Source organism: Orycteropus afer, unplaced genomic scaffold (assembly GCF_000298275.1).
Source record: "Orycteropus afer afer isolate SDZICR_OR568_19922 unplaced genomic scaffold, OryAfe1.0 scaffold00199, whole genome shotgun sequence".
In the NCBI taxonomy this organism is placed as follows: domain Eukaryota; kingdom Metazoa; phylum Chordata; class Mammalia; order Tubulidentata; family Orycteropodidae; genus Orycteropus; species Orycteropus afer.
In genome coordinates this window covers 204,489-221,500 of record NW_006921786.1, presented here as the reverse complement: position 1 = coordinate 221,500, position 17,012 = coordinate 204,489, and the positions used below count along the sequence as shown (strand labels likewise).

At 41.2% G+C, this 17,012-nt stretch overlaps 1 protein-coding gene across 1 annotated transcript in view; it reads right to left on the bottom strand.

Annotated features, from left to right (window-relative positions):
- Nucleotides 1-17,012, bottom strand: part of GLP2R (glucagon like peptide 2 receptor) — a 119,231-nt gene that overhangs the window by 79,399 nt on the left and 22,820 nt on the right. Inside the window, exons 5-6 of the mRNA XM_007948028.1 lie at nt 7,085-7,191; nt 2,665-2,818 (exon numbers count right to left, since the gene is read on the bottom strand). Coding sequence (XP_007946219.1) covers nt 2,665-2,818; nt 7,085-7,191 — 261 coding nt within the window. The remainder of the gene's footprint in view (nt 1-2,664; nt 2,819-7,084; nt 7,192-17,012) is intronic.

The window sequence follows — 17,012 nt, the reverse complement described above, 5'->3', positions numbered from 1 at the left end:
TATATATATATATATATATATATATATATATATATATATATAATAGATAATATATATATAATATGATAACTTCTTGGCCATAGCCAACTACCTTGAGGGAATGAGTTGGGGCTCATGGGCTTGGGACCATGGTTGCGGGGGACATCAAGCTCAACTGGCATAACATACTATACAAAAACATTGTTCTACATCCTGCCAAAGATGCATGGAACAATTAGTCCAAGGGACTAGTGGACCATATGAACCTCAGCCTACATGACCATGAGACCAGAAATTAGATGATACCCAGCTACCACTGTCAACCACTCAGAAAGAGATCAATGTAGGAGATCCTGGATAGAGTGGGAGAAAAATAGGGAACAAAATTCAAAATTGTAAAAAAGACCAGGATTACTGGTCTGACAGAGACTGGTGAAACCCCTGAAACTACAGCCCTTAGTCACCCTTTGTGCCTGGAATTGAATGCACTCCTGTGGCTTCCAGGCAAACAATACCCACTGCCGTCAAGTCAGACCCAACTTACAGCGACCCCTCCTTGGGGTTCCTAGGCAGGATCCCTACAGAAGTAGATTGCCCAACCTTCCTTCCGTGGTGTGGCTGATGGGTTTGAACCACCAGCCTTCTAGTTAGCAGTCAAATGCCTTAGGGACTATGCCACCAGAGCTCCTAGGCAAACAATAAACAGGCATATATGGTGAACATTTACACCAGGTAAGTATACTTCTTAGAATAATCAACTATGGGAGATCAGACGGGCAGTATTTGCACAGGGAGATAGCCCAGAGAGCAGAAATGCATGGAAAAAAAGACACAGGGAAAGGGTAACCACAGGGAGGAAGCAGGAAGAGAGCTATTGCATTATGAGGACTGCAGTCAACGTCATGAAACAGTGTAAGAACTGTTGTATAGAAAATGAATTTGCTCTGTAAACTTTCACCCAAATCACAATTTAAAAAAAGAGAGACTATGTACTGTACTATGAAGAGAGATTATGTACTGTACTATGAAGGGAAAAAAGAGAGGAAAAGTACAAATAATATCAGAAAGGAATGAAAAATAGAATACCACTATACAGATTCAATAATACTTGAAAAGCTTTGAATTCATTAAAAGAACAAACAAAAAAACAGACTTAATGGTCTGATAGAGCTCTAGTAGCATAGTTCTTAAGGAAGGTTGGGCAACCTACTTCCATAGTGATACCGTCTTAGAAACCCAAGGAGGGATCGCTATGAGTCAGGTCCGACTCAGTGGCACATAACAACAACAACAACCGGTCTGATAGAGACTGGTAGAACCCCTGGAGACTATGGCCTTTATACACCCTTCAAACCTGGAACTGTACCCACCCCTGAGAATCACCTTTCAGCCAAACAATACACACCTATAAAGTGAACAATACCACCTGTGAGGAATGTATTCCTCAGAAGAGTTAACCATATGAGACCAAAAGGGCAACATTTGTCCAAAAACAAAGTTCAGAAGACAGGAAAGGGCAAGAAGGAAGGACCAATGGAAATAGGAGCTCAGGGAGGAAATGAGAAGAATGCTGTTACATTGAAGGGACTGCAACTGATGTGGTGAAAGAAAACGTGTATAAAATTGTCGACTAGAAAAGTAATTTGTTTTGTAAATTTTCACCCAAACCACAATAAAATGTTCAGAAAAACCTGTTAAATGGAAACCTATTTCGCTATGTAAACTTTCATGTAAAACACAATAAAATATTTTAAAAAGAAAAAGAGATTGTGAACAATACTATGCCAATTTAAAAAAATTAAATTTAAATGAAATAGACAAATTCTTAGAAAAACACAAAGTCCTCTAGCTGATGTAAGAAAAAATTAGACAACCAGAATGTGAGACCCGTACTTAATCCATCGTTAAAAGTCTTCTAACAAAGAAAACTCTCTGGACCCAAATAGTTTCACTGGTATATTCTATTACACATTTAACTAAGAAATACTATCTGCTTTAAATAAATTATTCTAGAGAACAGAAACAGAGGGATCAGTTTCCAATATGTTTTATGAGGTCAACATAAACTTGATACTAAAACATGACAAAGACCTTACGAGAAAAGAAAATTACAAGCCTTTATCTTTCTCAGGAAAGTAGATGAGAAAATGCTAAAACAAAGCAAAAGAAACAAACAAACAAACAAATAGAAAAAACCCATAGTATTAGCAAACTGACTGCAGCAACAGAGAAAGAATAATATAGCAAAATCTAGTTGGATTTATTCCAGGAATGAAAGGTTAGTTTAACAGGTTGCTGAATTAATAGTGAAAACAAAACAAAACAAAAAAAACCTCAATAGATGCAAATTTCAATGGGAAAAAGCTTTGATGCTTTTGAAAACAGTAATAATTTTTTAAAAAAGGTTACTTTTTTCCCACTCCTTCATTCAGAGAAGAAATTTCCTAGCCAATGATGTAGAGCAGTTGCAGTGAATTCTTCCATTCTGAGCTCCCTGTCCTGTTCAGCTCTGCAGTTGTTGTTGTTGTTACGTGCTGTTTTCTTAAGTTACATGCTTCCTTTCTAACCAGAAAATCTTTAACACCCCTTCATACCCCACTTCCTCTCCTCCACCCCATCCCCTTGTCCTCTCATTCCCAGTACTGACCCATCAGGTGGGAGGGTCATGGTGAGGAAGAGGATTACCTCCGACATATAGGACATCCACCCGTTCACACTGTCAGGCTTCCTGGTATAAGAGTTGTAGACGACAGCATCCTTCACTAGCACAGCCAGGGCTCTCAGGATGAAAGATGCAAACAAGTTCATGTGGATGTAGTTGCGTGTGCAGTGGAGTTTTCTGTGCAAGGAGAAAACCGAACTAGGGGGGTGAGGAGTGCAGACCACACCCTCTGACACTGGCAGAGAGAGTGACAACAAAATGGCCCCAGAGTCTGGGGAGGGGGTGGTGCAGTAGGGGAAGGGGCCACCAAGGCAGGGTGGGATCAGGCTGCTCTGCCCACCAGGGGGGTTTCCTAGCTTGCCTTGCAGGGGTAGGGGGCTGGAGAAGTGATACCATGAGTTACCACACTGGATGACATCAACCCTAGTGATGCCACTGCTGTGCATCTATCACTAAGAATAGAATTCATCGTAGGCTCTGGGGCTGGACTGCTAGGTTGTGTGATCTTACTTCTCTGTGCCTCCTTTTCCTCATATGCAAAACACTTATATGACATGTTCAACATGCCAGATTATTTGTGAGTATCCCTACTCATAATCACTGCATGTGCAGGTAGTATTATCATGATTTTATAAATGAGGAAGTTGAAGCAGAAGGATGAAATCACCTGTTCAAAATTCCATGGCAAGTAAGTAGTTAATCTGAGGTTTAGACACCCAAAGCCCCTACTGCCTCTGAAGTGCACGTACCTCAAAGGGTTGTGGAAGGATTAAATCAGTCAAGTGCTCATATACTTGTGGTTATTAGTTGCCATTGACTTGGCTCTGACTCATGGTGACTTTATGTATAATAGATCTGGCACAAAATAATTGTCCAGTAAATGTCAACCCTCATTACCTCTCTCACCCACCTGGAGCCTCATGGAGGCTCTTTGTCACATGAGCTGATGTGAAACTACACATCTGCATTCTCTAGACTGAAGGACCTTTTCTACTGGGCTCTCAAAGACCCACCTGTACTCTATGTAGTGTGTATCCTACATTCTCTTGCTTAAAAGGACTTGAGAAAGCTCCTTGTGTTTATGATTTATACATCCTTCTTACTAGACTGGGGGCTACTTGATGTTAAGTACTCAATCTCACTCTTTCTAGTACCTGAGGCAAAATAGACACCTGGTCAATTCAGGCTGAGCTGAAGTTATTTCCTACCAGACTGGGCAGTGGGTGCTCTAAGGCATTTGACTGCTAACCAGAAGGCTGGCAGTTCAAACCCACCGCCACTCCTCAGAAGGAAGGTTGGGCAATCTATTTCTGTAGTAATAATGCTTTGGAAACCCAAGGTGTGAGGTGTCAATATAAGCCAGATCCAATTCCATGGGAGTGCATTGTGTTGTGTTGCATTAGACTGGGCACTTATCTTCTCCTGGCCTGGTTCTGGGACTTTGGGAAGTTGAGTGGAGGAGGTCATAAACAGCCAGGGGGCTCAGGCTGTGAAATTCTCCCATTGCTCAAGAATTGCTCTCCCAAGTGGTAGAAGATCATGACTCTGCTCCAGGAGCTGTAGAACATCTTGAGATTGAGGGTTCAGATAAGGCCATACCTGAGGCTAGTGGAGCCCAGGTGGGAGTTGTTCTGGAATTAGTATCCAGGTCTCCAGGTCTCCATCCAGATCTCCTACAGCCATGTCCAATGTGCGTTTAGCCACACTATGATCAGGTATGCTACTAAATAGGCTGGTGCAAAAGAGACAGCTTTGGAGGGCTCTTTAGTGGGTCCCTAATTATCTCATTTGAGTGCCTTCTGAAAACATGAATTAGTAAAATGCACTCAGGCTTTGGATTCTAAAAGACAGTATCACCCACTGTCGTCAAGTTGATTCCAACTCATAGCTTCCATTTAGGACATAGTAGAGAACTGCTGCATAGGATTTCCAAGGTTGTAAATCTTTATGGAAGCAGACAGCTTCATCTTTCTCCCATAGAGCAGCTGGTGGATTCAAACTGCTGACTTTTTGGTTAGCAGCCAAATGCTTTAACCATTACACCACCAGTGCTCTTTAAAGATAATATAACCCCCCCCACACACACACACACACAATATCACTGCCGTTGAGTTGATCCTGACTCACAGCGACCCCTCCTGGGGTTTCCGAGGTGGTATCTCTATGGAAGTAGATTGCCCCATTCTCCTTCTGAGGAGTGAGTGGCTGGTGGGTTTGAACTGCCAGCTTTCTGGTTAGCAGTCAAATGCCTTAGGCACTATGCCACCAGAGCTCCCAAAAGATAACATAAGGGAATGAAAATGCTCAGGTTCTGAACTTCCTGCTTGGATTTCTGGTTCCATCACTTACCAGTTGTTTGGGGAAAGTTACTCCATCTTTTCATATTTCAGTTAACTTGTCTATAAAATGAGGTTTATAATAATGCTAATCTCCTAGACTTAAGGAGCTCTGATGACTTAATGGAAAGGTATTTGGCTGCTAACCAGAAGGCCAGTGGTTCAAACCCACCAGCCACTCTGCAGAGAGAAGATGGAGCAATCTACTTCCATAAAGATTGGCAGCCTCAGAAACCCAATGGGGGTTGCTATGAGCTGGAATTGACTCAGTGGCAGTGAGTTTATGTTTGTTTGTTTGTTTTTAATTTCTCCTAGACTTATTATGAGAATCAAAATACTTAATACATGTAAAGTACTTAGAACTGTGCCTGGCACAGAGTAAGCTCAAAAAATTGATAGCTAATTGGAGTAGGAAGACCTGGATTTAAATTTGAGTTCTGCCACTCACTAATTGCCTTAGGAAAGTTTCTTAATTTCTCCTGTGAAAATAGTGTCTTTGGTAGAGTGTGGTAAGAATGTGTAGTAGTGGGTGTGACTAAGGATTTAGACCACAAACCAGTTGCCATCAAGTCAACTCTGGTGCATGGTGATCCCACATGTGCCAAAGAAGAACTGTGCTCCACACAGTTTTCAGTATCTGACTTTTTGGAATTGTATCACCAGGACTTTCTTCTGAGGCACCTCTGGATAGACTTCAACCTCTAAACTTTCAATTACCAGCCAAGTGCATTAACTGTTTGCATCACCCAGGGACTCCTTGGCACACAGGATGTTATATAACCCAAAAGAGTAAGAAGTTGAATCAGGATTTCAGATTCAAGTTCTAGCTGTGCTGCAACTAGCTTTGTGACTTGGGGAGACTCAATGACTCTCATTGGACCATTGATATCCCTATAACTCTGAAATCATCTGCAAAATGGGATGGATGGATCCCTTCCAGTTCTGATGATATATGATATCATCCGCCCCAGTCTTCCACTGCCTTCTGTTGTTGTTAGATGCTGTCAAGTTTGTTTTGACTCATAGCTACCTTATGTGCAATAGAATGAAACACTTCATGGTCCTGCACCATTCTCACAATGTTGTCATGCTTGAGCCCATTGTCGCAGCCACTGAGTCAGTCTACATTTTTGGTGAGGTCTTCCCTTTCTTTCACTGACCCTCTACTTTACCGAGCATGATATCCATCTCCAGGACCTGGTTCCTTCTGACAACGTGACCTAAATATGGGAGTCAATGTCTGGCCATTCTTGCTTCTATAGAGCATTCCAGCTGTACTTCTTTTCAAGACAGGTTTGTTTGTTCTTCTAGTAGTCCATAGTACATTCAATATTCTCTGTCAATATCACAATTCAAATGCATCAATTCTTCTGCAGTCTTCCTTATTCATTGTCTAGCTCTCATATGCATATGAGACTACTGAAAATACCATGGCTTGGCTCAGGTGCACCTTAGTCTTCAAAGTGATGTCTTTGCTCTTGAATACTATAAAGAGCTCTTTTCCAGCAGATTTGTCCAATACAATACACTATTTTGATTTTTTGACTGCTGCTTCCATGGGTATTGATTGAGAATAAAAGTAAAATGAAATCCTTGACAACTTCAATTTTTTCTCCATTTACCATGATGTTGCTTATTGGTCCAGCTGTGAGGATTTTTGTTTTCTTTATGTTGAAAGCTTTAGTCTTTGATCTTCACCAGTAAATGTTCAAGTCTTCTTCACTTTCAGCAAGAAAAGTTGTGTCATACGCATATCTCAAGTTGTTAGTCAGTCTTCCTTCAATCCTGATGCATGTTCTTCTTCACACAGTCCAGCTTCTCAGATTATTTGCTCAGCATACAGATTGAACAAGTATGATGAAAAGACAGAACCCTGACATACACCTTACCTGATTTTAAATCATGCAGTATCCCCTTGTTCTGTTTGAACAATTGCCTCTTGGTCTGTGTACACAGTCCCCATGAGCACAATGAAGTATTTTGGAATTCCCATTCTTTGCAGTATTATCCATAATTTGTTACGGATACACTGCCTTCTAGAGGTAGCCAATGAGAGAATTACATGGTGCATGATGCCTAAACATATGTGAACAGAAGTTCCACTCACCGAAGAAACAGGAGGAGGGCTAGAGCCATGAGGAGGGAGGCAAGGGAGAAGGAGTATCCCACGGTGTACATCAGCTGCAAGGTCGACAGCAAATCCTGATGTTCTACCTGAACACAGAGGAAGAGCAGACATGATAACCACCACCTAGCTCCAAGATCAGGAACACTGAGGATCTAGGCATGGTTCTCCAAATGCTTTTAACCCCTTCCCTCTTTATCCTTATTGATATCCATGTTGGATAGCCTAAACTGCTTCCTGGCACATCTCAGAGGCCAAGGAGTTTTCATGATCAAAGATTCTATAGTGGTCTCACTTTCATGACTGGACTCACAAACCAGCACTGATGCACCAAGAGTCACAATAACATAGAGGCGATGCCTTGAGAAGGAGAATAATCTCTTTGTCCCTGAAATGCTGTCCCTGGAATGCTGTCCCTGGAGTCTATGGATCACTCTCTCTAAAGAATGGGGCCATATTTATGGAGATGGAGATATTTTCTTTGGGTTCTGGGACTATTGTTGTCAGCTGCCATCAAGTCACCCACAACTCATGGCACAATGGGATCTAACCATTGTGATTCATGGAATTTTCATTGGCTGATTTTCAGAAGTACATGGCCAGGCTTTTCTTCCTAGTATATCTTATATCATCACAACAACTTGCAAGCCTCCACTGACAGACAAGTGGTGCACTGGCCAGGAATTGAACCTGGGTCTCCCATATGAAAGATAAGAAGTCTACCTCTTGTATAGTAAAACTGACAAGGGGCAAGGTTGTGGTCACTGCTTGGTCACCCAGAGGGATCAAGTAGTTGTGGGCTTGGGACCATATTCACAGGGGACATCAAGCTCAATTGGCATAATATACTATAGAAAATGTTGTTTCAGCTCCTACTTTGGTGAGTAGCAACTGGGATCTTAAAAGCTAGCAAGCTAGCATCTAGATGCAATGATAGGTCTCTCCTTGTCCAGAGCAAGGAAGAATGAAGAAAACCAAAATTCATGGAAAGAATTAGTCCTAGCAACTGGTACACCATTTGATCTGGAGCCTATATGACTATGACCAGAAGAATTAGATAGTGCCCAGCTACCACTGTCATCCACTTGGAAGGGGATCTATGTAGGAGATCCTGGGTAGAGAGGGAGAACAATGTGGAACAAAACTCAAAGCATTTGGCGAACAAAAAAAAAAAAAAAAAGAGGGGACCAGGTTTGCTGGTCCGATAGAGCATGGTGGAACCACTAGGACTATGGCCCCTAGCAGCCCTTCAGGTCTGGAATTGAACCCACACCTGTGATTTCCTGCCAAACAAAAGACAGGCATATGAGTTGAACATTTCCCTAAGGTAGATACACTCCTTGGAGAGAACAATCATGGGAGAAAGAAGGGCTGCTTATGCACAGGGAGACAGCTCAGAGGGCAAGAGTGCATGGAGGGATGGACACTGGGAAGAGGTAACAACTACAGGGAGGAAGTGAGAGGGGAGCTGTTGTATTGTGGTAAACTGTGGACAATGTCATGAGACAAAGTATATGTGAACTGCTGTATGGTAAGTGAATTTGCTCTGTAAATCTTCATCCAAATCACAATAAAAAATAATAATAAAAATAAAGAATTCTACCACTAATGCCCTCTAGAGTCCCAAGATAGCCTGATTGTAGACAGAGCATAGGGTTGCTGTGAGTTAGAATTGACTCAATGGCAGTGAATTTGGGTTTTTCTGGGGTTTCTGTTATTAGATGTGATTTTCTAATGGAGTAGAATTTTCTCACCCAATCTATCATGTATATTACTACTGAGATTATGTTTCTAAATAGCTTTTGTACAAGAATCCATGGTTAGCCCTAATTACCTGCTCAAATCACTGCTGTCAAGTCGATTTTGACTCATAGCGACCCCTCCTGGGGCTTCTGAGGCTGTATCACTACAGAAGTAGATACCCAACCTTCCTTCTGAGGAACGGCTGATGCGTTTGAACTGCCAGCCTTCTGGTTAGCAGTCAAGTGCCTTAGGCACTACACTACCAGAACTCCCAGGGTTAGATATAGGAAGCCATTATTTGACACCTTTGTCCAGTTGAGGTTCCCTTCCATTCCTAATTGGCTGTGTTTTTATCCTGAATGGTTGTTAGCGTTGGTCAAATACTTTGTCTGCATCTAATGGTTAAGCAACTCTGGTGGCACAGTGCCAACTAGGAGGTTGGCAGTTCAAACCTACCAGCTGTTCTGCAGAAGAAAGATGGGGCAATCTACTGTAAAAAGATTTACTGCCTTGGAAATCCAATGGAGGTAGCTATGAATTGGAATTGAGTCAATGGCAATGGTAGCGGAATGAGATGATTAAGTGGCTTTTATTTTTTGAAGTCTGTTAATCTAAATGAATTACATTAATTAGTTTTCAAATGTTTTGGTCATGATGTGTTATTCTACAAAAAAAATTTTCCTAGTATCTTCATAAGGAGCTCTAGTAGCATAGTGTCTAAGGCACTTGAATGCTAACCAGAAGGCTGGAAGTTCAAACCCACCAGCAGCTCCTTGGAAGGAAGGTTGGTCAATCTACTTCCATAATGATACCCTCGGAAACTCAAGGACGGGTCCCTATGAATCAGGGCCAACTCAGTGGCATATAGCAATAAAAGTCTCTTCATAAAGCAAATGTCATGGCAGAAAAAGAAGGAGGTGGAGACTATTCTAGATTAAAAGATACTAAAGTGATATAAAACTAAATGTAATATATAAATTTGGATTAGATCTTGTTCAGGAAAAAAAAGAAGATATAAAACTTTGATGGGAATAACTGGGGCAATTTCAATATGTATGAAACATTACGTGATACGGGATAAAATTACTATTAATTTTACCTACTTGGGATAATGGTATTGGAACTATATGGAATACTATCCTTAATTTTAGGTTGTACAAGATGAACATTCAGGGAGAAAAGCTCATGTTGTTTGAAATTTACTTTAAAATACTTCAGAAAGAAAGAGAGAAAAAGCAAATATGGCAAAATGTTAATAGATTTTTGAATCTAGCTAGAAGATATATAAATGTTCATAATAATTATTTCATTTTTCCTACAAGTTGGAAAATTTCTAAATAAAATGTTAGAAAAGTTATATACATGTATAAATTGATATATATTATACATTATATTGAAAATTAAAATTGTCATTAAATATGTATTGCATTATATATGGTATATATATATATATATATATATATATATAATGTCAATTAAACTCTGTATTTGAGATTTGAGAATAGAAAGCACTTTTTCGAAGGGCAAGGAAAGTTTTAATGTGAAATAAGTCAAGATAACAGTTTATTTCCATATTAATAAACACAAGTCAATACTGAAAAATCTAAACATACTTATTAATGTTTGTGTGCACATGGATGTATACACAAACTCTGTCTCCTTTAAGAAATGCCATTTAACACAGATAAGGACCCCCAGTGTGTCGTTAGTTGGAAAACCATAATTTATTTTGTTTGCCAAAACTCTGAAGGGCAAAGATTTACTAACACTGGTCTTTTTTGGGCAAAATTTCAACCCTCTGTTAGAAACACAGGTAAACATGGTCAGAAGTTATTTTTTTTTTTTAAGCATTTGAATTCTTGGAAATATGGCCATTGCAGAGAGGAGGAAGTGATGCCTTTGTTCTCAGTTTTCAAGAAAGAGAAATCTCTGCTTCCTGTCTTAGAAAGTGCAGTTTTCCAAATCTTGTCTTGCTGTCCCATCTGCTGACTTGGGGATGGAGGTAGTATAGACTAAGCCCAAAGGAAGCAACCAGGCATTCTGCATGTGTTGATAAATTGCTAGTGAACTTTGTTTCTCAATCTTAGCTGCATATTAGAATCACCTGAGGAATGTTAGAAACCAGTATTGATATCAAGGCCCCACTACAGACTAATGGAACCAAAATCAGTGAAACCAACCATTCAGTATTTAGGAGATCTGGTGGTATAGTTCCTAAGGCATTTGACTGCTAATCAGAAGGCTGGTGGTTCAAACCCACCAGCCACTCCTCGGAAAGAAGGTTGGGCAATCTTCTTCCATAGTGACACCGCCTTGGAAACCCAAGGAGGGGTCACAATGAGTTGGATATGACTCGACAGAAATGAGACACTATATAAAGGCATGGAGGATGATGAGGCACTCTACTTGTATAAAGATTTAAAGCCTTAGAAACCCAATGGGGGTCACTATGAGTCGGAGTTAATTTGATGGTAGTGGGTTACATGTAAAGACTATTGTGCATCATAGTACTATGCCAAGGGTGGGGATTGTGGAGTTCAGATATGGCTATGACTTTTACACTGGCCTCAAGCAGCTTACAGTACAGGAGGGAAGTCAAGAAATATATATAATCTGCCTAATTCAAGGCAAACAATTAACATGACTTTAGGGTTATGACAAAAGTCAGACCAATTCTTAAGATATGCTGAATCCAACCCAACCACAGGTGTCATTTAAATACCGTCGAGATGTGATCTGTCACATGGTAAAACTGTATAATTTTGTCAATCTAGATTAGATATTAAAGTTAAAAAGAGAATTGGAAGAAATTCCATGCAGATGTGGAGAATCCAATGTAAAGTTTTTCAGATGGGAAAATAATGATAGATTTAAGAAAGCCAACCACCACTCATCTGTCAGTTTGTCATATTGTAATGGCTTGTGTGTTGCTGTGATGCTGGAAGCTACACCACTGGTATTTCAAATACCAGGAGGATCACCCATACACGGTATGCAGGTGACCCAAGTTTGCTTGCTGAAAGTGAAGAAGACTTGAAGTATTGACTGATGAAGATCAAAGGCTACAGCTTTCAGTACAGATTACACCTCAACATAAAGAAAACTAAACCCACCAGCCACTCTGTAGAAGAAAGACTGGGCAATCTACTTCCATAAAGATTAACCACCTTGGAAACCCAAAGGGGGTCACTATGAGTCAAAATTGACTTGAAGGCAGTGAGGTTTTTTGTTTGTTTGTTTTTGTTTTTAATACCTGTGGTGTAATTCCATTTGGGAATAGGGTTTTCCTTGTTATGTTAATGAAGCCATATCAGTGTAGAGTGTGTTTTAAACTTAATGCTTTTTGAGATAGAAAAGAGCAGATTAGATAGAGAGACAAGGACAAAGAGGGGAAAGGCAGATTCCATTTCTTGATGGAAATCATCAAGAAACCCACGAATGCTGTGGTTACAGAAACTGAGACAAAACCTTCTCCTAGAGTCAGTGTTCTAAATTCAGAATTCTACCTTCTACATAACAAACAAAAACAAACAAAAATCAATGATAAAATAAATGTCTATTTGTTAAGCCATCCACTTCTGGTATTTCTGTGACAGCAGCTCTAGCAAACTAAGATACCATGTGTTACAGAGCAGAACTGCTCCATGGGGTTTTCTTTTTTGTAATCTTTGTGGAAGTACTGAGCAATCTACTTCTATAGAGATACTGCCTCAGAAACCCAAGGAAGGGTCTCTATGAGTCACAATTGACTGACAACAGTGAGGTTTTTTTTTCCCCCCCTTATGGAAGCAGATCTCTAGGTCTTTGTTCCAGGGATGATCTGAAAAAGGATATAATTTTTATAGGGGGACAGGGAAGACATTCTGAAGAGAAGAAATGCAATAATAGTAATGATCAAGCATTTAACATATACCAAGCATTGATTTATCACTCAACATTCATTGCCTCTTTCAAACCTCACAACTGACCAATGCAAAGTCAGTATTGTCAACCCCGTTTTATGGATGCTTGGAAAAGTTATGTGGCTTAACTCACACAGAACTGAATTCCTTGCCTTCCCTTGTCCTCAAGTTTTATTAAAGTATCCTTAGCATTCAACAGGAAAATATTAAAATGATTTTAAGAAGATTAAACAAATTCAAAATCTAACAAAGCATGAAAGAAATTAGCCACAGTTGAGGGAGGGGTGATGGAGGTTTGTAGGATCAAGTCAAGGCAAAGAATTGGGTAATGAACTATCTAGAACCTTAGATTGCCTAGTCTTCCTTCCAAGGAGTAGCTGATGGGTTTGAACCACCAGCCTTCTGGTTAGCAGTCAAATCCCTTAGGCACTGCCACCAGAGCTCCTATCTAGAGCCTAGGAGAGGTCAAAGACAAAGATGTTTCCTGTGTTCCCACATCAGTAAACTACGTCAAAATCAAGCCAGTTGCCACTGAGTGGATTCTAACTTAAGGCAACTCCATGTGTTTCAGAGTAGAACTGTTCACCATGGTTGTGACTTTTTGGAAGAAGGTCACCAGGGCTTTTTTCCAAGGTACCTCTGGGTGGATTGAATTGCCAAACTTCATGGTTAGCAGTCAAGCACTGAACCATTTGCGCTACCATGCTGCCTTCCATATCAATGAAGGGCATCTCAAATCTACTCACTAGTCCAACTAGAAACCTGAGATTTTGTTACCCTTGATGCTCTCTCATTTGGCACCAGCACCTCGTTCTACCCTTTCCCTCTGAGGTAAACTGTAAATCCATTCTAGGGCTTCAAATCTGTTCATTCTGGTTTGACCCACAGCCACCCAAATATACTGTATCAGAATCTATATTTTAACCAGATTGCCAGGTGATTCTTTTACATACATGCAAAAGAATATTCACTGCCCTGAGTCAGTCCTAACTCATAATGACCCCTCCTTGGGTTTTGCAAGCAGTATCACTATGGAAGTAGATTGCCCAACCTTAGAAATGCACATTCTTGGCAGGGGGTCAAACTGAACTGGTTGGAAGCCCTGATCCATTCTCCTTCTCTCCACCTTCACAAGCATTCTCCCCATAACTGGGCTGAGTTACTGATGTGGTTCCTGCCTGGTCCCTCTGCCTCCAGCCTTGCCCCATTCCTAGCTGCTCTCCACATTCCTAGAGTGATTGTTTCAAAGTCTACTCCTCCATTTGAAAGACAAAGTCCTAACTCCTTAATGTGGCTCAGAAGGCCTTCATTATAGAACCTCTCCCCACCTCTCCACCTCAGCACTATCTTCCTCTTCATGTCCCACCCTCACCTACACTGCAGCACTTAAAATTGCCCCACAGCCATCCACAGGCTCTTTGACTCTGAGTATGTGTTCCTTCTGTTAGGAATGTTCTTGCTCTCATGATTCCCATGGCTATTCCCTCACCCTTCATGGCTCAGCTGAGTGTTGCTTCATTCAAGAAGCCTTACCTAATCCCTAATCTGGGTAAGTTTCCCCTCCTCTGTGCCCCCTTGCATGCTATACTTCTACCATCATAACCTTCATCAGTCTGTTCACTCTCCTCCAGGCCTATGAGACTAAGCTCCTTGAAGGCAGTGTCAGTGTCTTATTTACTATTTATTTCTAGTGTCTGGTGCAAAAATCTAGCACCTAGTAGGTGCTTCATTAATGTTTGTGGCCTGATTATCTGAATGAAAGAAACCAAAATGTGGCCATAGATAACTGTCTAATTCCCAAACACTTCCCCTCTGTTCCATGCTGTCTCCTGCACTTCACCTTGAAGAGACGTGGTCAGAATTTGGACAAACAGGAAGTCTTTAGGGAGAAGAGCAAGAGCCCAATGAGAAAGTGAAGAGCAGGTTGTGCTCAAGGGACTGCAGAGAAGAATCCTGGAAAGAAAACACGCAGAGAGAAGTCTCAAGTGTAGATTTGTTTGTGTATCCCACAAAACATATACTGAGCAGCTGTGAGGTGCCAGTTCTTACACCAGACCCTGGCAACAGAACTGAAACTCATATTTAGGGTATGCTTACTACATGTCAGATTTTCTCCTAAAAATTTTATGTTTATCAGCTTTTTAAATCCTCACAACTATCACATTCAGTAAACACAATCCCCATTCAATGGATGAAGAAACCGAGGCACAAAGAGATGAAGTAACTTGCTTGAGGATCCAGGTGAGGAATGTGGATATGAAGTTGGGTGGGCTGCCTGACCCTATCCTGCCTCACTGAAGACACTCAAGTTTCCTGCTATCACTGAACCTACATTCTAGTGAGAGAGACAGATAACAAATAACCCAACACATGAGAATTTCAGAGGGTAATACATTGTTGTTATTCTTGTTAGTTGCCCTTGAGTCAGCCCCCAATTCATGGTGACTCCATGACAACATAAAAAATATGCTGCCTGGTCTTGTGCCATCCCCAGGACAGACTGCTGCTCAGACCAGGTTTTCATTGGCTGATATTCGGAAGCCAATCACTATGCCTTTCTTCCTAGTCCATCTTAGTCTGGAAGCTGCACTGAAAATCAAACCAAACTCACTATCATCGAGCTGATTCTGATTCATAGTGACCCCTCCTTGGGTTTCTGAGGTGATATCTCTATGGAAGTAGGTCGCCCAATCTTTTTTTCTGAGGAGTGGCTGGTGGGTTTGAACTGCCAACCTTCTGGTTAGCAGTCAAATGCCTTAGGTAATATGCCATCAGAGCTCAGCATCATAGCTGCATGCAAGCCTCCAGTGACATACTGGCTGTGCACGAGGTGCATTGGCTGGGAATTGAACCTCAGTATCCTGCATGTTGTTGTTGTTAGGTGCCATTGAATCAGTTCTGACTCATAGCCACCCTCTGTACAACAGAACCAACAGTTCCCAGTCCTGCATCATCCTCACATTCATTGCTAGGTTTGAGCACATTGTTGTAGCCACTGTGCCAATCCATCTTGTTGAGGGTCTTCCTCTTTTTCAGCGACCTTCTACTTTACTAAGCATGATGTCCTTCTTCAGGGACTGGTCCTTCCTGATAAGGTGTCCAAAGTACATGAGACCAAGTCTCCCCATCCTTGCTTCTAAGGAGCATTTTGACTATGCTTCCTCCAAGACATATTTGCTCATTCTTCTGGCAGTTCATTTTGTATTCAATATTCTTCACCAACACCATAACTCAAAGATATCAATTCTTCTTCAGCCTTCGTTATTTGATGTCCAGCTTTTGCATACATATGAGGTGATTAAAAATACCATGGCTTGGTTCAGATACATCTTAAGTCCTCAAGGTAACAGCTTTGCTTTTTAACACTTTGAAGAAGACTCCCACATGGAAGGTGAGAATGCTACCACTGACCTGCTACTGCCTCCTGGCTCATACTATGAAGCAACAACAACAAACCCCATTTCCATCCAGTTGATTCTGACTCACAAAGACCTCCATTGGGTTTCCAAGGCTATAAATCTATACAGAAGTAGATTGCCTCATCTTCCTCCCATAAAGTAGCTGGTGGGTTTGAACCACCAACCTTCTGGTTAACATCCAAATGCCTTATTCACTATGTCACCAGAGCTCCTTGCTATGGAGGAGATAAATCAGGGTGAGGTAGAAAGTGACTAGAGAGGCCAGTCTTGATTGAATGACTATGTAAAACCTCTCTGAGATGGTGACATTTGAGCTGAAACCTGAATGATGAAAAAGAGACAGCCATAGAAAAGCAGGGAGAAAGGTATTTTAAGCAGAGAACAACAACAGCAAAAACTAGGATCCATGCTGAAAGACTGACTTCCCTTAGGATTTCAAATTTCACCCCACATAGCCCCTGAATAGAGCAGAGTTAAGTGCTCTGCTATTAACCAAATGTTTGATGGTTCAGATCAACCCAGAAATGCCTCAGAAAAAAGGCCTGGCAATCTACTTCTAAAAGTCATAGCCTTGAGAACTCTGTGGGACACAGTTCTACTCTGAAGCACACGGGCTTGCAATGAGTGAGAGGTGACTTCATGGCAACTGTTTTTCCCCTCCTTTGGTTTAATAGAAGAAATTTAGGGCATGACACAAAAGTTGCTGCTCTGTGTGCCCCTGGACATTTCCTAGCCACGTCTGGAGCAGACAAGCTGAGGGAAGGGTCTTTGCATGGCCCCAAAGATGGCTGGTCCCTCAGGTGCCCCAGGAGAGAGTAACTTGGGCCCCCAGTGCCTTATCACCAG